General features: G+C 42.3%; 1 protein-coding gene across 5 annotated transcripts in view; it reads left to right on the top strand.

The window, feature by feature from the left end:
• CAP2 (cyclase associated actin cytoskeleton regulatory protein 2) overlaps positions 1-24,321 on the top strand; it is a 117,488-nt gene that overhangs the window by 11,133 nt on the left and 82,034 nt on the right. For 4 of the 5 annotated variants that reach the window (XM_036994274.2, XM_036994271.2, XM_036994273.2 and 1 more), the window contains exons 2-3: positions 10,212-10,333; positions 13,799-13,899. In XM_036994274.2, coding sequence (XP_036850169.2) covers positions 10,213-10,333; positions 13,799-13,899 — 222 coding nt within the window. In that variant the 5' untranslated portion in view covers position 10,212. Of the gene's footprint in view, positions 1-3,124; positions 3,360-10,211; positions 10,334-13,798; positions 13,900-24,321 lie in introns of all 5 variants that reach the window. The other variant, XM_036994272.2, reaches the window with a different exon arrangement.

Here is a 24,321-nt window from a genome sequence, read left to right as displayed (position 1 = left end):
AGAAATGCCTTCACTTTACTCACTTTTCTTCTGCATAACACCCTTGTGATGCTTTGAGATTTAGTTTAGTTCCTAACAAAACTTTAGTGGCCTGCCTACTTCCTAGGGCATAGTTGAATACCCACCCCTCCTGACCCCTCACTCGCACATGTGCCCACAGCCTGCCTGCATGCCTCTGTCATAGGATTTCTCAAAATATGGGTCCTTGTACTCCAAAGTGTGCCTCTTAAAAATGCAGATTCCTGGGAATACCCAGAACTGCTGAATTAGCATTGCTGAGAGCAGGGCCCAGGAATCTGCATTTAGGAGGCCCCACCTCTCCCCAGGGATTCTGATGCACAGCAGAGAACCAGCGGGAATGGCTGCTCTGGTCTGCCTCCTGCCTTGACCCCCAACCAGGTCCAGAAGTGAAGGGTGCAGCCTCCCTTCTGGTGAAGTTTAATTGCCACCTACGACTGCTGGGACACGAGGGGAGCAAAGTCACTCAGATTTAACTGGTTTTCAACTGTATCTTTATAAAAAGGAGCAGTATTTATTTTTGTTTGTTTTTGAAAGCTTTATTGAGATATAATTTTGCATACCATAACATTCACCCATATCAAGTGCACAATTCAATAACTATTAGTATATTTCTAGCATTGTACAACTGTCACCATGATCCTATTTTAAATCATTTTTGTTATTTCAAATAGAAACTTTGTGTGCATTTGTAGTCACTCCCCATTCCTATCTCCAGTCCCAGACAACCACAAATCTACTTTCTGTCTCTATAGATTTGCTTTTTCTGGATAGTCACATAAGTAGAATCATACAATATTGGGCTCTTTCACTTAGCATACTGTCTTTAGGCTTCACCCAGGGTGTGGCTGTATTGGCACTTCATCCCTTTTTATTGCTGAATAATATTCCATTGCATGAACATATCACATTTTGTTTATCCATTCATCAGTTAGTGGACACATGGGTAGCTTCCCTCCGCTTTTTTTCGTCTATTACGAATGATGCTGCCGTGGACATTTGTGTACAAGTCTTTGTGTGTGTGGACATATGTGTTCACCTCTCTTGAGTAGATACCTATGAGTGGAATGGCTGGGTCATATGGCAAACACATGCTTAACTCTTTAAGAAACCTCCAGACTGTTCCCATGTCCCCCGGACATTCCCACCAGCAATGTAGGAAGCTTCCGGCTTTCCTACGTCCATCAGCCCTTGTTACTATCCGCCTCCTGCTTGTACCCTCCTAGTGCTTATAAAGTGGTAGCTCATTGTGGTTTCAATTTGCGTTTCCTTGGTTACTGTTGATATGGAGCATGTCCTGTTGGCTATTTGTGTGTTTTCTTGAGAAAAATATCTATTCAAATACTTTGACCATTTTTAAATTGGAGTGTCTGTCTTACTGAGTGTGAGAATTCTTTATATATCCTGGGTACAAGGAGAGCAATGCATTTACTTCATGGAGGAAACGCTCCCAGGTGGTGGTGGCCCAGCCGGTGGAGTCTCCACGGCTCTCCTTTCCCCAGTGCTGGGATGCAGCCCTTGGGGGACCCCTAGAAGCTCCTTTTCGACCTCTACCCTCTCCATGGTCCAAACAACAGCAAAGGGCAGCGTGGGGGCGCAGGAGTGGAAAGACTTCCCCAACAGCATAGCAGCCTAGGAAGGATCCTGGGGTGGGGGAGGGGTTGCTGGGGAAGGAGCTTCTTTTCGCTGAAAGGCCCGCGCCTCACATTTAGCTGACGGAGTCCACCCTTCATGACAGGGGGATGGAATCGGGGTCTGTCCTGGTCCCACTCAGCATTCAGTCTGTTGTTTTACAGCTCTGTCCCTACCCACCCCAACCATGCCAAGGCCGGGCACAGAGCCCGCCTTCAGGTTATACTTAGACTTCTCCCATGGTTTCAGTTCCCACTGGGCTCTTTTCTGCTGAAATAGCCCAGTCCCCTGCAGCCTGGTGTCCTGGCGTGCTGGCCTGTCCCAGCAGGCATGCTGTCCACTCCTCATGGAGATCATGGGGACTTGAGGACAGAGTCTGGGCTCGCCCGTCTGTGTAGACCAGCAGCCACCACGCAACGCACCTCAAAACACGTTTGCATACAATTTTCTTAAGTCAGTGAATGAAGAAGAAGGAATAAATTCATGCATTAGAAGAGAGAAAGCCAAGACTCAGACAGGTTAAGTATTCCACTCAGACTCACATAGGTTGTCAGTCAAGGGGGCTGGATCTCAAATCAAGCTTCTCTGAGGCCAAAACGCTCTTTCCACTACATCAGGTTCCCAGTCCCAGCCTCTTATCCTCAGAGATTCCAACTCGGAGGAGGATGATTCATGTCACAAGACCGATCAGGGATGGCTGAGGAGCGATGCCACAGGGCGGGACAGCCCAAGGGGACGAGGAGGGAGTTTGTGTATGTGGTTATTTCACCCTTCCTTTTTTTAATTGAATTGTAGTTGATGTACAGTATTACATTGGTTTCAGGTGTACAGCATCGTAATCCAACAGTTTTATACATAACCAAATGCTCACCAGGATAGGTCTAGTTACCGTCTGTCACCATGCAGTTATTACAGTGTATTGACCACATTCCCTGTGCTGTACTTTTCACCCCTGAGACTTGTTTATTTTATAATCGGAACTTGGTACCTGTTCATGCCCACCCCCCATTTTGCCCTTCTATCCCCTATTCTGGGTTTGATGGAAGTGACAGGAAGTAAATGACAGCAGGTAACCAGAAGTCGCCTCTGATTGGCGGCACCTGGATGAGGAGTAGGTGTGGCGAGAATGAGCGCAGCAGGGGCCGGGAGGCCGTGGAGGCCGTGGAGGCCGTGGGGCAGCAGGAGCAGAGCGCAGGAGGGGGCTGGGGCGCCGCCGGGACGTGAGCCGGCCCTGTGCTGAGATCCTGGGAACTCGGTGAAGGACGGAGGACTGGAGTCAGGTCCTCTTGAAAGTCAGGCAGAAGAGTTTGCCCTTTTCTCTGCATTGAGACATCATTAGTCTTTCCAGGAGTCATCTGGCTAATCAGGATCTCATGTATATTTTCTCCAGTTTTGTGAAAAAGTTTAAGGTGTTTTTTTTACTTGTGTCACTGTCTGATCTCTCATATTCTGATTACACTGTTTCAAAATTCAGAAATTCTTGAAACTTCTTTGCAACGAAAAACAGAATGGTGGCTTTCTTTGCTGTTTGGTGAGAAGCAGGATCCAGACGTGCTCTGTAGGAGGGTGAGCAAGAGGCAGGCACCTTGCAACGTGAATGCGTGTCTCTTAGTGAAGCAAGTCCCTGGCTTGTCTGAGTGGGCTCTGCGTCCACCGCCTCCCGCTACGGCTGCGCAGGAGCTGTGTTTTGGTCACCTCTGATTTTCTAGGTAAGAGCGCTATGCTCTAGTAGGTGGTGGAGATTAACTGATTGAATGAAATGAGCATATTCAATGAGCCCATCAATGAATGAATGAATCCATAGGATGGTTTGATTCTTCTGTACATACCATTACCCCAAGTAGCAACAGCGAATCTCAGGATTACTGTCCCCAGTGATTGGTAGCTTCCTGGGAAAGAACAGAAGATCGTAGGAAAGAGAATTCAACAATGTAGAGCAGTCTGATTTGATCATAGCTTAGCAAATATTTTTTAATTTGGGTGGACTTACAGGAAGAATAGTCCATTGTGATTTCATGGTTCGCAGGGAGCACACATATGACTGCCCAGTCTCACCATGAGCAATGGTTTGAAAGTCTTCAGTTTCCTGTTATTTCAGATCTCTTTTCTATTTAATCTTAGCCTCATGATCTCTGGACTCCCTGGGATCTGGGTCTCCCTTACAGAATCAGAGGAGAAACTCTCATAATTATTTCTGCACCTTTGGCCTAGTGAGGACATTAAGCCAGCCATCAGGGAAACTGGAAGACTCAGCCCTGCTATTAACATGGCAATGTTACCAAGGTAGCGTTCTCCCTTGCTTTGTGAACTTGCTTTGAGGAATTTACAAAACACTTTGGACAATGTGGACTTTTAAAACATCAGAAATCCTACAGGAAAAAGAAGCTATGGAAAACCCAAAGGTTCACATCAGAGGGAGCAGGTGTACAGGAAGCCACTGTGATTTTAAATGGGAAAAACTAATCTAGTATCTTCATTTCAATGGAAATTTCTCCATTGAAAATCTGACTTTTTGCCTGATCTGAGATTATGCCAGTGAGTGGGCAGGTGAGAGAAAGGCAGTGAGCAGTAGCCAATTAATTAGTCAATCAAAAAATATTTACAGAATTCTCTGTGTACATGGCAGCATGCAGGACTCAGTGAAAGATACAAAAAGAGTAAGATATGACATCAGTCCATGCAAAGCTCAGACTGGTCTCCTTGGGAGGCGGGGTGTGCACGTGCTAACACAAAAGATAGCACATGGCAGTAATTTAATTGGGCAGTGTGTCTTATAGACACCAAGAATGTAATATAGACAAATAGGCTGTTATTCTGGGCTTATCACTATTTACTCTGGCCATGTGGTGTCAATTTTCAAAGCATCTATTAGAGCTGCTTTTTATAGCTGGTTAGACTGAGTAGTTAGGACCTTAGACCTTTCACTACTGAGCATAAAAGATGGCTTGGCAGTGTAGCACAGAGAAGGCAGAGTGAATCTGTGGCATCTTGCTGCACTGATGGACAGTGACTGCACTGGGGTGTGGGTGGGGACTTGATAATATGGGTAAATGTAGTAACCACGTCATTTTTTCATGTGAAACCTTCATAAGAGTATATATCAATTGTACCTTAATAAAAAATAAAACAAATAAAAAAAGATGGTTTGGGTGAGAAAAATATGACGGACGAAGGAGTGTGATTTTCCAAAAATGGTTCCACAGAGATTGTGCTTGTGTCCTTAGCTGAGGACTGTTTTAAAAACAAGAGTCATAAAATTGTTTAGAGGCTTCCAGTTAAAGGATAAACAAGCCCCAGGGAGGTAATATACACCATGGTGACTACAGTTAACAATATTGTATTGTATATTTGAAAGTTACTATAAAGTAGATCGTAAAAGTTCTCATCCCAGGAAAATAATTTGTAACTATGTATGGTGACTGATGTTAACTAAATTCATTGTGGCAATCATTATGCAATGTATACATATATCAAATCATTATGCTGTACAATGAAACTAATACAATGTTATATGTCATTTATATCTCAGTTTAAAAATAGGGGGAAATATATGATTAAAAAATGATTAATTACATAGCAAAATATTCATTGTACAATAATAGCACATGGACTTGAGAAAGCCTGTTTTAGAAATGTTGGTGGCAGAGGAAAATGAAACATTGAAAAAATTGTAAGGTTCAACTGTCCTAATGTTTTCCCATTGGCCAGATTTTTTAGATGATTGCTCCACATTTCAAATACATGGAGATTTGATGGACTGGTTTGTAGATCGAGCTGTTCCCACAAGAGCAGAACAAGATGCCGTCTTCAAAGCAGTCACGAACATGTTCATCACCGACCATGTGCCAGACTTGATATGCTTGTGTACATGCTTATAGCAACCCAATGTTTAGGTAGTAATGACAGCAAAGCAAAATTAAGCTCTTTTCCCAAAGTCCACCAACTAGTGATTCCATAACCAGGGCTCCTCTGTACCACCTTGGTTTAAAGATGAGCAAAATAATTGAGACCTTATAAAATGTTTGAAAGTGTGGGCAACTCTCCCTTTCTGGAAACTGCTATGAAAAAGTATAGAACTGCTGTCTGTTACTGCATTGACTTTTGTTATTACAATGACTACAAAAGGTAGTCATTGTACTGTTGGCATAACATTGAACATTGGACGGTGTAAGGAACCAAGTATCTGTACTTTAAGGATGGACTTCATAAGACAACCAATGAAGCAGAAGACTTTTTTTTTTAAACAAAGACAGCTGTCTTTTCTCCTAAGAAAATGTTTCTGGAACACTCTATTATTCCAAGAAAGTAAATGAGAGAATACTGGTAGGCTATATTCTTACTTAAGTATATGAAGTATTTGTAAACATATACTTTTGGTGTGAGAAGAGTTTGAATTGTTTAAGTATTAGAACGTTAACTTCTTTATTTGAAAAAAACACCCAGGCTTGGTTTAAAATTCACCCAGAGACAAACAGTGTTCACTACCCATTTTCCTATCTTTTCTACACCCCTTGGAAATCATTTATAAAGAAAATCTTTGATCAGCAACAAAGCTCTCTCCAAAGAAGAAAACAGGTTACAGTTAAAGAATCGAGAATCAGAGCGGCTTTGGACTTCTCAACAGCGGCTCAGGAAGCTGGAAGACAATGGAGCAAAGCCTTTAAAATTCCGAGGGAAATTTCTAGCCTGGAATTCTATGCTCAAACCACCAATCAAGTGTAAGGGCAAAATAAAGAAATTTTCAGATGTGCAAGGTCTCCAAAAAGTGGACCTTTCATGTACCTTTTTTCAGAGGACAATGCTCTTCCCAATGAAGGAATTACACCAAGAAAGAGGAGGATGTAGAATCCAAAAAAAAAAAAAAAAAAAACCAGATAATATCACATAAGAGAAGGGGGCAAAAAACCTAGAATGAAGATGAAGGTTTAACCCCAGGTTAGGGATGTACAGCAGGCCTGGGAGCAGGCTGGAAGTTAGAGCAACTCTTCACAAGAGATGCCTCTGAGAAGAAAAACTAATAGATTCCAGATATGTTTGGTGCTATTAAAAGACCTACACAACTGTGTATGAGTTTGGAGATGAATAATCTTTAAGTATATAGAGAAAACTGAAAAGCTCCAAAAACCTGGCTCTAGGAAAACAGGTTGTGCAAAAAATGGAAAATAATTTTAATATCCCTATAACTCAGCTGTGACTGGTCATAATTGTGTTAATACTGATTACTGCTCACTCCCAAATTGTGACATAACAGTTTTGGGAGGATGAGACAGAAGGAAATATGAGTGTATGTGGTTGTGGGGACCAGGTAAGAGAAAAGTAAACCCTCGTGTTTTTGCTGGGAACTCAATCGATAATGCCTAACACTGAAGAAAAACAAGCCAGACATAGAGCTCGAAGCATGTGTGTAGAGATAAGGAGGTAATCACTAAAGAAAAAGCTACAATAATTGAAAATGGTTGAGTCTCAGTCCCAACATGGAGCAAGCAGTCGAGAGACTGTTGCTATAAGACTTGTAGAACGCTTGACTCTGTGCACATTTAGCTTTGATGAAAATTTAAGAAATCAAACTTTAAAAAAGGAAAAGTGAGGGGGAAATTCAAATAAGAAAAAAAATGACAAGAGGGATGTGTATACTTCTCACTATAAAGAAACTCAAAAAGGAATGCTCAAAAAATTAATATAAAACAAGGAATTAGGATTAGCCTCAAGTAAAATTCCCTAAAACAGACTTTTAGAAAGAGAAAATCATGAAACTCTATGTTCCTCCCCCGTTTTCCCTCCACACCCTCTCCCACCCTGGTCAGATATCGGTGTGACCCTCTATGGGCCGTAGGCTGTAGAGGACGTCAGCTGGGGCCGCCTTCTGCCCGGACAGGATAACCAGAGAATCTGGGCGCCAGGTTAGAGCTGACCTGGTCTCGATCCTGCAGCGGTGTATCTGGCTCCTCCCTGCTTCTTATCTGATTCTCAGAACATTTTCCGGCAACGGTCCTGCTGCTGCCCCTTCCCTGCCGGCGTCCTGACGGTCCACGTGGCTCTGCCTCATCGCTTACCCTGACCTCGCCGCCTGCATCTGCCTGGGCCGCTCCATCCCCGCCCTCAGCCTAACTCTTAATTCCTCGCTCCCACCTCCTCCTCCAAACTTGGCTAAACCCACTTTGAAAAACCAAGGGGAAAGGGGTTGCCTGGGAAGAATTTGGGGCATCCGCCTCCCTGTTCTCTCTTCATTCTTGAGAGCTAGGACAGCAGCTGAGGGCACACGTGGGGAGAAGTGTGTGTGTGTGGTTTGGGGAGATGAGCTCACAGCCATCTGAGCCCCTGTCATTCTCCCTGGGAAAGCTAACCCGTACTTTTGATATCCTGGTGTATTTTTCCTTTATTTGTTCTTCTGTTTCTCTTAGAAACTGTTCTAAAATTTAAACCCAGAGGCATCTTTCCAGCTTCCTTCCATTAGCTGTGTTTTGACCTCTTAAGAGGCTGTGGTTAGACTTCAGTTCATTGTGACTTTACGCGGAGTGACATCTGACTGGCCTTTAGCCTGCATTCCACACCAGTCTGCCCAGCCTTGCACGTCGTGAGCCAGCCCCTGTTGTCTTTCAGCGTAGGAGCGCTGTTACATAGCGTGAGTTTGAGTCTTGTCAGGGAGGCTGATTAAGCCACAGTGAGGGACAGAGGTCCTTAGGGTGAAATGGAACAGGCCTTCCCCAAAGGGCTCTGGGAGCCGCGGCCGGTGGCTGGTGCTTTTCTCTTGGGGCACAGGGAGGTGCCAACAAAGCAAACATCTCTCCAGCATGCACTGGGTCTGTGGTGGCAACATTTGGCAAGCTGAGTAGCAGGGAGCATAGGTAACTGTGAACCCACAGGCAACTATAAATGGCTTGAGGAGCTTGTATCATTTCTCCAGCGGCCTTCACCCAACTACAGGATACCCAGTTCCCTTGCAAGATTACTAGTAAAGGTTCAGTGGAATCTCGTCTCCCCCTGCCCCTTCTTTTTCAACTGTGATGGAAGCAAAAGCCCTGACGTTAAGAGAAAAAGAATAGATGAGAAACTTCTAATTTTGAATCCCCCTGGGATTAGATGCTGATTTCAGCCGTGCAGAGAACACTGCTCCATATTTTGAAAGAGTAGCTGCTGGCAGTTTCAGAGGAGATGACTTTCCAAAATAGACAGTGAACTCCCCCACCCGTAACTAATGACCATCTGACATTTGGACACAGAAGGACAGAGCTATCCACACATTTGGATAAGTGTAACCTTGCTTTCCACAACGGCAGTGGCACATTGTTGTTATGTTTAAGCTCAAAGCTAACAAAATAGAAAATACAGAGGAGAAATGCATTACCTAGTTCCCAGCAGAAATAAACAATATTGCACATCTTAGAGCAATAAAATTTAACCCACGCTCTGGGTCGGCACTGCGTGCCGCAGGGGCCTGCCAGTCCTCTTTGGCTCGAAGCGATGCTCGGGAAGAGTGAAAACAGACACTGATGAAGCGGAGGCATGTTTTATTCTCTCCGAGGCCACAGCCTGATTTTGCCAACCGCTTGTCCAAGGCCGGTGTGATCAGAGAGACAGCACCTATAAGCTGGGTCTCGTGAACCTGGCCAGATTCAACTGGGTCCACTCCCTCCGAGGCTGCCCCAATAACCTGACATTCCAGGGCCGATAACATGGAGGCATCCACCTTGTGAATGCTCAGCGTAGCTCTCTAAGATCTGTTTAGAAGCAGGAAGGATGGTACCACTCCCACTTTTATCCCCAATCCCTTAGTCAGCTTCAAACCCAATTTATCCCAGCCAAGAGTGCTGGGTAACAGAAGGTCAGTGTCTCCAAAACCATCCCACCTTAAACTAAATTTTGTCTCACAATAACGGGCAGCAAAAGGAAATGTCCCCTGTTAATATTTTAAATTAATATCTCTGCCATTCAGAATAGCTCATTTAAAACAATTCGGCGACAGAAACACTGGAAGCCGAGATAAGTAGAAGATAATTAGCTCTTGGAGGTGGTGGCCTGCTTGCCTGCTAAACGTTACACAGTTTCAGACGCTCCTTGTTCCTAGTCGGTTTAAGGTAACTGAGTAAACAAGGGTTATCAATGAGTCCAGTGTCCCCTGGAATTATACTTAAACAGAAAGAATTATTGGAAATAGAATATGCTCCCACTACTTTGCAGGATAAAAGTTGGCAATATAATTGTGAGATATTCGTTCACGGTCTTTTAAGTAAGTGCCAGACATAGCCCCTGTCATAGCACAAAGAAACATCTGTGGGGACATGTGATGATGCTGTAAAGTGAATACTTGTGATTGCATATGAGCTGGTAAAAGTGATTGAATGGAGCAGTAAATAAGCTCAATTTCATTTGTCGGGTGTTTTTTTGTTCCAAATTCTATGTTCTTTTGAATTTCACATGTTTTCTGACATGGAGAGGTCAGGTAATTAAATCCAGTCCGAGTAATTTTTATTTTCCTTCCTGCTGCTGTTAAGTGAGATGGTGTCAGCTTGCTAATCCTCCGTGCCTCTCACATGGCCTGCATTTGTGCCTCATTGTTCTAGAATGGCAGAGATGCAGGGACTCATGGAAAGACTGGAGCGGGTCGTGTGCCGACTGGAGTCGCTGTCTGCAGAGTCACGCCGGTGTCCTCTGGACTGTGGGGAAATAAATGGCGTCAACAGAGGTAGGGCTGCAAATGTTGGCATTACTGTTCTGTATGTGGGTCATTCAATTTTGTCCCCATCACTCAGCTCTCAAGAAATAGTTCTGTCTGCTTCTCCAGCTTCCCGGCTCCTTCCTTTATGGGTGACCAGGACATTAACGAGACACAAGCCATCTCTGAAAGAAACAAAGGGTAAAAAAGTGTCAACCCTCAACCCACAAAAACTACCCATATCTGTGCCTGTTAAGAGCATAATCCATGCGCCAAATATCATTATTCTTCCATTTTAGTGTTTATACTGCTGTTCCACACTCAGTGACTAAATATCTAAATATATTATCTAAGTAATCATCAAAAAGAAATTCATGTTCTCTGTTAGAATGTAAATTGGAGAGAATTAACATTCTGTAGATGTTAGTGTTAGAACAAGTCGCTGAACTTAAGAACAGTTAAGTTTCAAAGGCAGTGAGTCTGATGTGAAGTCAAATACGACGTGCGTGTGGCCTATCACATCGCAGCGATTTGCTTTGCCTGCTCCTACCGAAGGACACTTTTAAAATCACATGCTGATACCCTGCTTTTAAAAATGATTTTAAAAAGTTATACAGTCAAACATAAAAAGTTAACTACTTTCTTTAAAAGGACACCATATATGGCAAACCCTGTAAGTTATCTACGGTAAATTTCCCATCTCCTTCTTGTCTAAAGTTGTGGACTTAGCAAATAAAAATACAGGACACCCCGTTAAACTTGAATTTCAGATAAACTGCATTTTCTTTGTGGTTATAAGTGTTGCAAATACTGTATGGGATATACTGCATGGTACACACTTTGAAAATGTATTCACTGTTTATTTGAAATTCAAATATAACTGGGCTATCTGTATTTAATCTGGCAACTTCTCTTCTTGTCTGACATACATTTCCTCCTTATCTGACCCATTTTGAATCCTGTCAGGCTTTTGGGGGCTGAGGAAAGCCTTGAAGAGGGGACCTCAAAAAAAGGCCTTCACCAGGCAAGAGCCGCACTGGTGCTTCTAGAATTGCAGGCGTATTTGGAGCTGTTCTGTGTTGCATGCCCAGTGACAGAAATTACTGTGTGGGCGCAAATGCACGGCCTAGTCCCCCCAAAACATAATGAAAATTAAAATGCTTTGAATGAATTGAAAGGGGGTGTTGTTTAAAGGAGAGCTGCCAGGGAGCCTGAAAGTTTTTCCACATCCACTGAGACACATCTTCGATTTCCTTTTAAGCCTCTTTTTGTCAACTATGCAGTTGGTATATGAGATTCCCGAAATCTTATTTGTAAGAAAATATTTTCATGTTCTCTTCAGTAATTTTGTTCCCTTATGCCTTTGGCATCAGGTGATCAAAAGATGTTTCTCTCCGATGGCTACCACAAAGACAAAGCCTGGGAATACATAAAATACCGTGAAAATCCAGCTCTTAGCAAATGGTGTGGTGGTGCTGAGGAAAGGGGGAAGAAAAACCCTCAATCATTTGAAACTCACTCAACTCAGAGAGGTACTAGACCAAATTTCCTTATGAAAAAATTTTTTTCTGGGAAAATTAATAGGCCAAGCAAAATTGGAAGGCATATAATTAAGTTACTTGAGTAGTTAAATATTTTCTAATATAGCAGGTCACTCCAAAAGAGTTGTTAAAGTAGAGTCTTTTAGAACAACGTAGCCAGCCATTTCTTATCCAACTTGAAATAGGATGATTAGTAAATAGGATACTATTAGTGTTATCAGTAAGGCTATTATATAGTACTAATGATTAGTAATAAGTACTATTAGTAAATAAGATAATTAATACAATGTCTGAATTTGATATCCATCCTACATTTTACTAATCCTAAACATCATTTCCATTTCTTCTTAATTAGTAAACTTTGGTAATTTTCTAAATTCTGTTTTTAACAAATCCTTAAAGACACCCTCTTACCTTAAAAATAAACATTACAGTAATGTTAAAATTAAAGTCAAAAAAATTTTTTTATTTGAAAAGAAACTTTTAAAAGGAACCTATCCATTGCAAATCCATAATACATGCAGATCAAAAACTGCCTTCTTTTGATACTGGTGGTGTGATGTGTTTTTATAATTTTTTTCCCCTTGACAATCAGATAAAATTGGTTCAACAGTTGAAGAAGTATTTTTACATGCCTGCCAAGTGATGAGTACTAAGCTAGGTTCAAGGAAATCTAAGATGAATTATACACAGCCCTAATCCTCTGGAATCTTCAGTCTTGATGCAACATTATTCAGGGTTGAAAAATGCTTTGATTAAGGGATGCTCAAAAGATGCAGGCCAGGGACAAAGACAGGTCATTAAAGGCTGCCCGGAGGAGGTGTGAGCAGAGCTACATGATGAAAGGAAATTGGAAAATACTCCCTTTTATCACTCTACCTTCTGCTATGTAGAGGCTTCTGTCACATTTCTCTCCCACTTTAAATACTTAGCAGAGATCTCTCAAGCCTCTCCCACAGCAGCAGATAAAACACAGCTTTATCTGTTTCCAGATGGACCCGTAAGGAATCTGTGGGCTTGGGCCCCTTTGTGTTCCAGAGGTCGGTACATACTGTATTTTGAACCTCAAGGTAACTCGAGTTTCAGTACAGCCTGCTTAGAAGTTAGACCGTAGGTGCAGAGCTGTTAACAACTGCGGGCCCGTGGAGACGGGCAGCTGAGAAAAAGGGGAAAGGAAAGGAGCTTCACCCCGCAGCTTCATGGGCAGGGCTGTTTCTGTCCACTGGGAGGGGAGCCCTAGCTTTGGGTTTGGGCTTCAGGAGCCTGTTGTGCTGTTTCTCAAAATGATCTTCCTCAATATTAGGGGCGTGAAGTCAGGAACTTGACAGATTTTTTCCGTTAATTAGAAGGGTAGGGAAAGAAACGCAGAGCGCCCCAGGCCGGGCCACTCAGCCCCTGGGGGAGGTGGCGACCCAAGCTTGCCTTGCCCACCCTCTGCCTCTCCACCCACAGGAAGCGAGGAAGGAGCAAAGTATGTGGAACCAGCATTCGTTTCCTGCTTGTCCAGAGTTCGTCATTGCCTTTTCATTGTCCTGGGCAATCTTGCTAACTGTTTGCAAGGCTGTTAGACAACCAGCAGGTCAATACGGGTGAAGCACACACACCTTGGATCAATGAGGCTTGGTTCAGATTTCGCATCTGCCTCTTCTGTGGTCAAGTCACGGGCTTGGTTTGCATCAGTAAAGCTGTGATCAGGAAAACCATTTACCTCACGAGGTTGGGAGAGAGTAAGTGAAATTGTATAGGTAAAGGGGCTCATTTACTCAGGATGATGGAAAATAGGAAACACTGTTTTCATGAGCAATAGAGAAGTGCTTATAAATACTGATTGAGGGAATGAGCAGCAGAGGGAAGGAGATTGACATGAATGACATTAACATCCACATTACCTGTGGGAAAGCAGCGCCAGCTTTTCACTGACTGCTAGGAAATAACAAAGTGTCTTCCTCCAAAGGTGTGGCGCCCTCGGTGGAAGCCTTCGATAAGCTGGTGAACAGCATGGTGGCCGAGTTTCTAAGGAAGAGCAGGGTCCTGGCTGGAGACGTGGAGACTCATGTGAGTACTCCCCTGCCCTGTTCTCCGTGGAGACAATGACTGAAAAACCATAAAGGAACAAGGGTTGGTGAAGACATGGAGAGATTGGAACCCCTGTGCACTGCTGGTGGGAATGTAAAATGATGCAACTAGTATGGAAAAGTGTATGGCAGACCTCAAAAAATTAAAGATAGAATTATTATATAATCCAGGAATCCCACTTCTGGGTATATACCTAAAAGAATTGCAAGCAGGATCTTGAAGAGACATTTAAACACCCATGTTCATAGCAGCATTATTCACAATAGCCAAAAGGTGGAAACAACCCAAGTGTGTTTGTTGATGGATGAATGGGTAAGCAAACTGTGGTAGTATACATACAGGGGAATATTATTCAGCCATAAAAAAGGAGTAAACGCTGACACATGCCGCAACATGGATAAACCTTGGGGATATCATGCTAAGTGAGGTAAGTCAGTCACTAAAAGACAAATCCTGTAGGATTCCCCTTATATGCGGTCTCTCCAGTAGTCAAATGCATAGAAACAGAAAGTAAAATAGTGGCTGCCAGGGGGTGGGGGAGGGAGAAATGGGAACTAGTTTGGTGAATATAGAGTGTTAGTCTTGAAGTGCAAACTAAACTACAGAACAGATTCTGGAGATCTGTTGTACAACAGTGTGAAGGTCGCAACACCACTGAACTGTTCACTTAAACATGGCAGAGTTGGTAAATTTTGTGTTATACATGTTTTACTGCAATTGATAAAAAAAATGCAGCCTGAGGAAAAGCAAAGTCATAGTATTTGATAAGCTCTGGAATAATAGAGAACTTTAATGATATGTAGGCCAGCCTCCCGGTTCAGAAAGGTTTTATACATTTTTAAATGTTTAGCATTCTCCCTGAGGCTAGTCATTATTAGCATGCATTGAGGGGAAATCTAATGCAATAACCAAACCAATTAAAAACATAAAAGAAATATACCACTGGGTTTTTCCTTTTCATTTGCCTTTATTTCTCACAGCGGATTGAATTCCAGATCCATCTGCTTACAGATTTCTCAGCAGTGAGAGTATCCTGGCAAAACCATTTTCAGGATAGATTCACAGAAAATCTTATTCTTAAATAAAGTTGTGGTTTGGGATTAAAAAATAAAAGCCTGGAGAAGGATTTTCTCTTCACTCCTTCGCCAATTAGACGTTATCTGTAGCACCTGACACCAGTCTGCCAGGAGCGCGGCGGCTCGGGTTGTACCAGAGGTCCGGGACTGTAGTTCAACAGCTGCTTCTCTCATCCCATGGCATCTGCATTTGTTCGTCACATCTAAGAAAAAGGAATATTCTTCTCAAGACCTCCATTTTTTATTAAATATACCTGTTGAAATACTCATTGACAAAAGGGGAAGCTCTGATACATGTGAGTTCTAGAAAAGTGTGTCACATAAGATATGTTCACTTCAAATGCATCACAGTAACTCTGAAGTTACTCTGGTCTGTTTTTGAACTTTATGTTTTTGTTTAGAAGAAACCTTGCATGCAGTAAGATAGTGGCTGGGCTCCTTGTATTGTGAGGCATGATAGATCTGAAAACTAACATTTAAAATGAAATATTACCACCAGTACACTAAAAGAGATTCTTGAGTGATATTTGCTATCTTGATTGATATCACAGTAATTATTGTAGCATTATCCTTAGTATTAATTAATGTTGACATTGTACTTCTGAAGTACACAGTACATTGTAACTCTTATTAGTAATATTTCAAAAACTTAGATAAGACATTTTTTAATTAGAGAATAATGAGGCCTATAAATAAGTATATTTAGTTTTGCATTTTCCTAAACATGAAAAATTTGCATACTAAGTAAGTCTCTTCAAATTCCATAGTAAACAGTTCCTTTAAATTCTTTTTAGAATAAAGTGAGTTATAAATAAACTATAGCTTGATTTCTATTAAGTTTTCTCTTCTCCCCACTCATCAGACTTGAAAACATTATGATTCAAATGTGGGAATATTCTCCATAAAGAATACATAAGGCTTAAAGAAATTTATGTTTTTCACTGATTAGCTTTTTAAAAATGAAGGAAGGTAGGGAGAGAAAAATAGAAAAACACTTGTCATCTGAAAGTTTAGACTCTGTACGACACAAAGAAAACAGGCGGCTATTGTCCATGTGCTCATTACTTCATTACATCGAGCAAGTGGTTTATTTTTTCTCTCTTGTAGAGCCATGTGTCACTGACACGAAGCTTTGCAGCTGCTGCTTCTCACATAAGCCAGAAGTGGGGGGCTGAACTTTGTTCCAAGAACACACCTGTTGCCAGAAAAAAACCCTCACAAACCTGATTGTACAGTATGGAAATTCGAGAATGACACAAATGTGCATCGTGTTAAATCCTGTCCCTCTCCTTAAAAGCTATTTCACAAAGACTAATAATGAATAAGGGCAGCCAGGCTATGATTTAAGGTCTGTCTTCATGTGTTGGCTGCTGGTTGGGCTTAATTTACTGAACACTGAACACTCAATAGGCTATTGACAGAACAGACCACAAAAAAGAGGAACTAATAGCTACAATTAGGAAGCTCTGTTGAAGCGAAGAACATAACAGGTTTAGAAAAGATTAGATCTGTAAAGCCTTCTTGTATGCAACATAAAGCAAAGGGCTTATTTAAATGATTCTTCAGTCCAGGAACACCGACACAGCCTGCACCCTTTTTAAGAAAGAATAAACAATACATAATTTTATAATAGATGTTTAGAGTAAATATAGTCCTCAGTGTCAAAGGAAAGGGTCCTCTAGAAACGGCCTACATAACGCCAAGCCCTTGGTCAGACATAGTTTACTCTTATATGGACTAATGTGATCTTTTTTTTTTTCAACAAAGCTGTCCTATTGTTATTCATGATATATGGAACTAATCGCAGGTCTGTTTCTAAATGATTGACAGTCATGAAACAACTGCAAATCATGGAGCTCTTCCTAAGGCACGCCCTTCCTGGAGATATATAGAATTTACATTTTAAATTATTCTAGAAGTCTGGAGCATTTATTTCCTATTACTGATTAAAATGGATATAAAAGAAACACTCTTTTAATTGTTTAATAAAAATGAGAGAACCACAATTTGAACAAATGGACAAAAAAATTCAACCGAGAAGTGTACTGAAACATAGCATGATTAAATCCCATGCACAATAGTATGTCCTCGAGTTCCCTGACTTTTAAAGGATGAACATTTTTTTTTTGAAGCAGAGTAAGGTTTATTTAAAGTTACCTAAAGAGAGGCAAAGTACAGGCCACCTCAGGAAGAAGTGCCCTGAATGGGTGGAGAGAGAAAGTTTAAGATTAAAAGGTTACACACCTAGAATATGTGGGCAGCCTCAGAGAGAGGAGCGCCAGGGTGAACATTTTCAGCCGATTACTTTAGCCCCACTCCTGATGGGTCACCATCACTAATCTACATGCTCCTAGTCTTTGTCATTTACCTAAGTCATCTACAAATGTTTTGTCTATTTTATGCCACGCTGGTTAGGTGACAGATTCAAAGAGTGGCAAAGTACAAAGTATTTCTTCCTCTAAGTGGCACTGGCAGTGTGTGTGTGCATTTTAAAGGCTGTGCTTTTCTGGGGCATGACCTTGAGCTAGTCCTCAGCCTCCTTGGTAATGAGGCTGGATGCCAGGACTTCAAGGCCTGGACTTCCTCAGCCCGTTCAGGCGACTCGCGTGGCTCAGCATTCAGGCAGGAGGGACAGGGCTGTTTGCTTCCCGAACGAAAAGCTTGTCATAGGGCACCATCCTCACCCGTGTGAAATGCATCCTGATCTGTGCACCGGGGGAGCACCTCCATCACCCCAACTTGGGAAGCAAGCACAGGGGACCGTGTCAGGGAAAGGATGTGCAGAACACTAGCGATGAGATGCCATCCGGCTTCACTGTGGCTGGGAAGAAAAGCAGACTCCATCTAAGAAGGCCTTGCAGCTGCCCCCAGGGTCCCCTCTTTGCTCTTACAAGTTGACACAGCATCCTTTATGGGGACTTGTCTCTAGAATAAATAACAGCAACATCTGTGTATTTACACTAATTGTATCTATAGTCTCCCTTTGATTTCAGAAAATATTTGTGGGTAATTTGCACTCATTTAAAAAGTGACCATTTGCATTTTTGGTGCTTTATAATCGGGATCTATATGGGAACCCTCCTGCCCCCACCAAAAAAACATCAGAAGCACGAGTTTGGGGTTGACTCAGCAGAGCAGCCATTCTGCGCAGATCTCCTTCACCCTCCCCTCGCATTCAGCCTACTTGATCCTCCCATTAACTGACAGTTTCCTGCCGATTGCTTTAATTTGAACATTCATTCTTATTATAAGTGGACATCGAATACTTCTGCAATCTCAGGCCCAAAGGACTTGCATGTCTTTCACAATCTCTACATGGCAGAGATCAAAAAGCATCTGAAAAGAATTCTGTCTCCAGATTTCATACAGTCTTCAAATCAGGAACTTCCTTTCTTACTGTCTTACCCAGTTACAATAGTCAGATTTATTACAGAAAGAGCTATCTGAGAAGCATCCATTCCAGTATCCATTCCTTTCCTTTCTCCTCCCTCCCGTCTTCCTCTCTCTCACTGAGAAGGAAACTGCAAACCAGAGCGGTCAGGGGATGCAGGGGATGCTGTGAATGGGGCTCCATGACCTGGTGGCAGAGCCAGGAATCTGTCTCCAGGGTTGAGGCCCACCGTGCTGGGCGACGCCTGTCTTTGACCCTCTGGGCGGCTCCTGTCCCCTTTCTGAGTGATGGATCAGCAGCGAGAGGCACGTGGCTCTCCCCTGCCGCCTCCCTCCTGCCATGTGCTCTGCGCTGTTACCATTGCCTTTACCAGATTTCACCAGTGCGGGCAGGGGTGGCCATGGCACAGGGGCTGGGGGAGGGTGCGCACACCATGTGTCTCCTCAGAACAGCCCCGCGTGGGCAGCCGGGGCGCATGCTGGCCTCCAGGACAGAGGCACTGTCCCCCCGTGGGTCTTGGCTTCTGCCCCACCACACCGGCCTTGTCTTGGCCTGGTCGCCCTTCACTGTGCACCTGGCACCAAAACGGCAGAACTCAGAGTGTCTGGGAGAGACCAGTCTCTGTTATCAGTTCTTCCCATGAATGTGAAGGATTTTTATTCTCAGGACGGAACGCATACTCTGCTACCCAACGTCCACTCTGACTCGCAGCCCGGTCCTGCTGAGTCGCCGGCCTTCGTTGGACATCCCTGTGGCCGCTCCTTAGCTTCAGGATGTTGTGTTAGAACAAACATGTCAACCCTGTCCTTTCACTGAACATTCTAGCTTCATAGCACATTTAGAGCTTTGGGGACCAGATAAGACACTGGACTTGGAACCTCAACATCTCTGCGAAGGACCACCAGCATCCTGTTTACCAAAAATAAAATGCCACCAAAATATTTTGCTGAAATAATCAGTTTCCATGAATCTCTCCAGTTAGGGTGATACCTGCCTTTTTTTCTTCTGCTCGGTAAATAGGCTTCTGCCACATTTTTGCCTGAAGGCTCTTCTTCCTGCTTCTGTAAGGACACCTGGGTCCACCAGCCCCGGTTGGCCCTTTCTGTTCCGTGTTCACTGGCACAAGCAAAGAGGAAGGGCCCAGGGCACGGGCGCGCATTCTGAGCACGCCCAGGCCCGCTGCGCTTGGGCCGAGCTCCGGCGCCCACCGGCTGGCCTGCCCCTGGGAAAACTGATGAGTGAGTCTCACATGAATGGCATTGCTTCATGGAAAAGCATATCGAGAATCTACAGCTCGTTGCGTGTCAGGAGTCCTGGAGGGTAACCAGCGACCGTTCTCCAGCCCTTTTCTCCGCAGAAATTCCCTTTCAGAGAACTGTTCACCATGTCGGCATTTAGTCCGGCTACCTGCTACTGCAAAGCCCATGTCCTTCCCTCGTTCTAAAACTATGCCGGTAACCGGAACATTCGCTTCAGTTTCTTCTGTCTGGGCCTCAGGATTCTTCGTTTGCCTGGAGGCTGCTTCAGCGTCTGAAAATTAATACTTTGTCTACAAGAAATGACCTGATTTCATTCAGATTATCTTGTAATTTCTATCCACACACCCATCCCCACAAAACATATATACAGACAGTCACGCCCACATGAACAGATCTGCCATTTGCCTAAGAATTCCTTACAATGCTATATTTTGCTAGATCCAAGAAAAAACAGTCTCCGTCAAATATTTGGGAGCTCTGGCCCAAGAGTTACTCTGATTGTAAGAAATGTGTTTTCAGACTCAGTGTGCATAAGGCAAATCCAAAATATGCTATCTTACTTTTAGTATATTTTTTACCTTTCTAGTTATCTTTAGATTGTTGTTTAACACTGTAAGTTTAAAACATAGCTGTTTATAAATTGTACAACACAGTACAAGCCAGTTTTTAGAAATATTTCAAGCATGAGATGTTTTGGTGATTCAAAATAAAACAGGGTATTCAATGGATTAATTTCACTCATTAAGGAGGTGGTACATATATACAGTGGAATACTATTCAGCCATAAAGAAGAATGAAATCTTTCCATTTGCAGTGACATGAATGGACCTAGAGGGTATCATGCTCAGTGAAATAAGTCAGACAGAAAAAGACCATAACATGATCTCATTGTTAGGTGGGATCTAAAAAATAAAACAAACAAAACAAGGCAGAAATAGAACTATGGATACAGAGAATGAACTGGTGGTTGCCAGAGGTGAAAGGGGTGGAAGAATGGATGAAATAACTGAAGGGGATTAGAAAGTACAATCTTCAGTTATAAAATAAATAAGACGCGGAGATATAATGTACAACATAAGATAGTCAATAATATTTAACAACTTTGTACAGTAACATAGTAACTAGATTTATTGTGGTGACCACTGCATAATGTATATAAATACTAAATCACTATCTTGTATACTTGAACCTAATACAGCATTGTATGTTGATTATGCTTCAAGAAAGCATAATTTATCACACATATGTGTTTGCAGTAGAATTCTTTCCTTTTCAGAAAATACTTTTTCAAAATAAGTATTTTAAGTAGTAAGGTGTTTGGAGCATGTTCAAATACAGATAGTCCCAAACTTTTAAATGGGAACTCTCACCCCAAGTTAATTTGTAAATTAGTTCTCGACTTAATGAGAGCCTTGGGTGGCTCTGTTTCTATGTGCAAAGCCACAGAAGAGCTTTGTGCTGTGTGGAGGACACAGACCTGCATCATCTGCAGACACTTTGCTGCCGGCCCACTGTGAGATAAGGACAGAAATCATGATTTCAATTTTGATCATTTTCATAGCAGTCAAACAGTAATTTTAAGTCTGCTAAATTGAGTAATTTAAAAGAACAAGAGACTTGTGCTCTGTAGGTCTGGCCGTTTAATTTTTCTAATAAGGCTATTTATTTATTTTACAAAGGTATCAGTCTGTGACGGATGAGAAATTAAAAAGAAAAACTTTTACTGAAGGGTTTTTGAGCATTTATGTAATGCAAAATGCTAGAAAAAATTCTTCCACTATGCTTTCAGCTAAATGTGGCAGAAAAAAAGACAATAGCACAAAGTGAAAAATAGTGAATTATTATGAATTGTGAGTACCTGCAGGAATGAGCTTAACTAGAGAAAGACAAAGAAATGAATGGAGATTTCTGTGTAGCTCATGCTTTTGGCTGATACTGGGCCTAATTCCTTTCTACTTTTTGCTACCAAGGATATGGTTTTTCTCTTTCTTTATATGAGTGTATAGTTACACTCCTTGGACACTTAGTAATTATTATAAGGGCAACTTTGGAGATTGTTGTGAGGATATCCAGTGAGGATAACTGAGGAGGAGTTGGGGAAGAGGGACTAAAGAGGTAATATATGCACTTGAGAAAGATTGACCTTCTTAAAAATAAACTCTGAAAGGCTATTATTCATTGAATTTCTGACAATGGTCATTTTGGGGGGATGGGCTTACTGAAAGCCTTTTATTCCTAAACACCCATGTCTTTAAAACTTTTTACAACAAGGGTGTGTTGTGACCATTAGATATATAGGAAAGGAACATTTGGTACTAGAAGAAGAAATCTTGTACTCTGGGTGCTGCCTGAGAGGGAGTTCGCCGAAAGGCAAAGACGCGGAGAGGAAATGCAGACACCTGGTGCTGCCCCCAGTCCTGTGCACCTGGCTGCAGGGCACCCTCGTGTCGGGTCTGGAAGGACCTTCTCTGGCTTGAGTGTTCATAGTAAGATCTCTGTCTAGGTGGATTAAAGCTAGGTAGACTGGGTGATGAATGAACAAAATCTGCTTCTTAGCTAGATGTTGTAGTTGCAAGAGATCTAATTTATTTCCCTGCCTTATTCCCATTTTCCATATTAGTAAGAGCAGCGGTTGTAAGGAAGGGAATGAGAGGGAACATTCACTGGCGGCCTGCTCTGCGTCAGGCTCTTTGCACAGCTGCCAACACACATCACTGATCGTCAGGAGAAGGCGATGAGGTGGGTGACCCTGGAGATAAGAAGCCAAGCCCCAGAAAAGTTTGGTGACTTGCTTATGGCCATGCATCCAGTAAGGGCTGGGGCTGGATTCTAGCTCAGGCCTATCTAAAGATCTGCAGCTCAGGGTTTCTCTGTTACACCCACTGCTTTACAATAATTTCAGTCATTCGTTGTTAAACAGTAGTTACTGAGATTCTGTTGTGATAAAGGCCCTTCTGTGTAGACACCCAATGGTCTAGTCCTTAAAAGCATATTACTATTGGAGATGCAGACATATGCACGTGCATGAAAGTTAATTAAGAGTATGGTGTGAATCACACAAGTGAAAGGACCGTGTTTAGTGTCACAGTGTGCTGGAGGACTGCCTTGCTGTCTCTAATTTTCTGGAGTGGTCTTGGAGCAGCCGAGCGTCCTTTACGTGCGTAGACACAAGATTCATCAACCCTGAAGCAGCTCTGGCTTCCTAAATCAAAAGATTTGGTTTAAACATGTTGATAAAATGCTTTGGATTCCTTAAGTGTTAGAAAAACAAGTTAGAGAATTTGGAGAGGGGCCAATCTAGCAAGTGTTTTGTAGCTACATAATGATTGAATTAAAAATAGAGTTAATTTAGGAGAATGGTTTTGTTCAGAATACAAACCTGTAGCAATATTCATATGTGTCAGAAAAGCAAATGGATTTAAACATAAATGGTGTTTTCTTTCTTTACCTATTTGCATGCCTTGAGAAACACTCAAGTGTTTTTAACTCTTTCAAATATTTTTTATATAAATTGTAGTAATTATTCAGAAGAGCTCTATCTTTAGTTTTTTAAAATATGTGATTGGTTTTATATTATAGGTTTTGTATACTTTTTGGCACATTCCATTTTTGTAACCTGGTGGTTTAACTTAGACCATATGTTCTGGGCCTCTTTCCATGTCAGTAAGTCGAGGTCTACATTATCACTTTTAATGACTGCATAGTGTTTCACCACGTGGTTCCCATGATTGGTTTAAACAATGAAATTGTATATAGGGGAAATAGTGTACATATAAGAAGATTACACAGGTGAGGCCCTGCGGTGTGACCCTACAGGGAACACTGGGCTCCTCGCTGGCCTCACTCTGGGCCTGTTCCTCCAGGCTGGCCATTTAGCATTACTTATAATCATCCCAAAAATTAGTGACATTTGACTTGTTGTCAATATTTCTCCTGTTAGAGATGCAATTGCAGTGGATCTATACAAGCATTGTTTTATAATTCTACAATTATTTTCTCAAAGATAATTCCCAGAATTGCAAGGAAAGGTCAGCGGCAAGCACCCCTTAGTATTTATTGTCCCCCCTGCCCTTTCTCACCACACCCTACACACACATGGCACTGATTCATACTCTCCCACTATCCAAAAGTGCTTTAGGCCATTTGGTGGTAATTACGAACTAGGAAAACAAGAATTTAGGTAAACAATGCACAATTTGAATGCATATTAATATTCATGACATTGATTCTTTAAAAAATCTTTGCTCTGTGCTGGATGAGCAGGAAAATAAAAGCAAAGCTATATTCTCCTCTGTAAATTATCTTTTCTGCAAAAGAAAACCACTTATTGGCTCTACCTTTGATCTATTTGATATACCAAGAGATTCGTTTGAACCCTGCCTTTGGGCCTGGATGTGACATGTTTTGGATGGGGTTGGTGGGGTGTTGAGGTCACTGGAGCTGAGACCAGCAGTGGCGCTGAGCTGAAAGAGAAGATTCCAGGCTTGGATGTAGAAAGGGCGCCATGGAGCTGTTCCTTATTGTCAGAACCGTGCTCTGTGGCTGATGTAAATACTTATGTGAATCGGAAGTTGCCAAGGCAACAGTCCTATTAATGAATAAACCTCTTTTATTATCAGTGCCTGAATGATTACTGTTTTTGTAAAATGTGCCCAGCCGTCTAACACTGCCATTC

This window comes from Manis javanica, chromosome 16, assembly GCF_040802235.1.
Source record: "Manis javanica isolate MJ-LG chromosome 16, MJ_LKY, whole genome shotgun sequence".
Taxonomy (NCBI): Eukaryota; Metazoa; Chordata; class Mammalia; order Pholidota; family Manidae; genus Manis; species Manis javanica.
The sequence above is the reverse complement of the archived record's forward strand: the minus strand, read 5'-3'. Positions and strand labels throughout refer to the sequence as shown.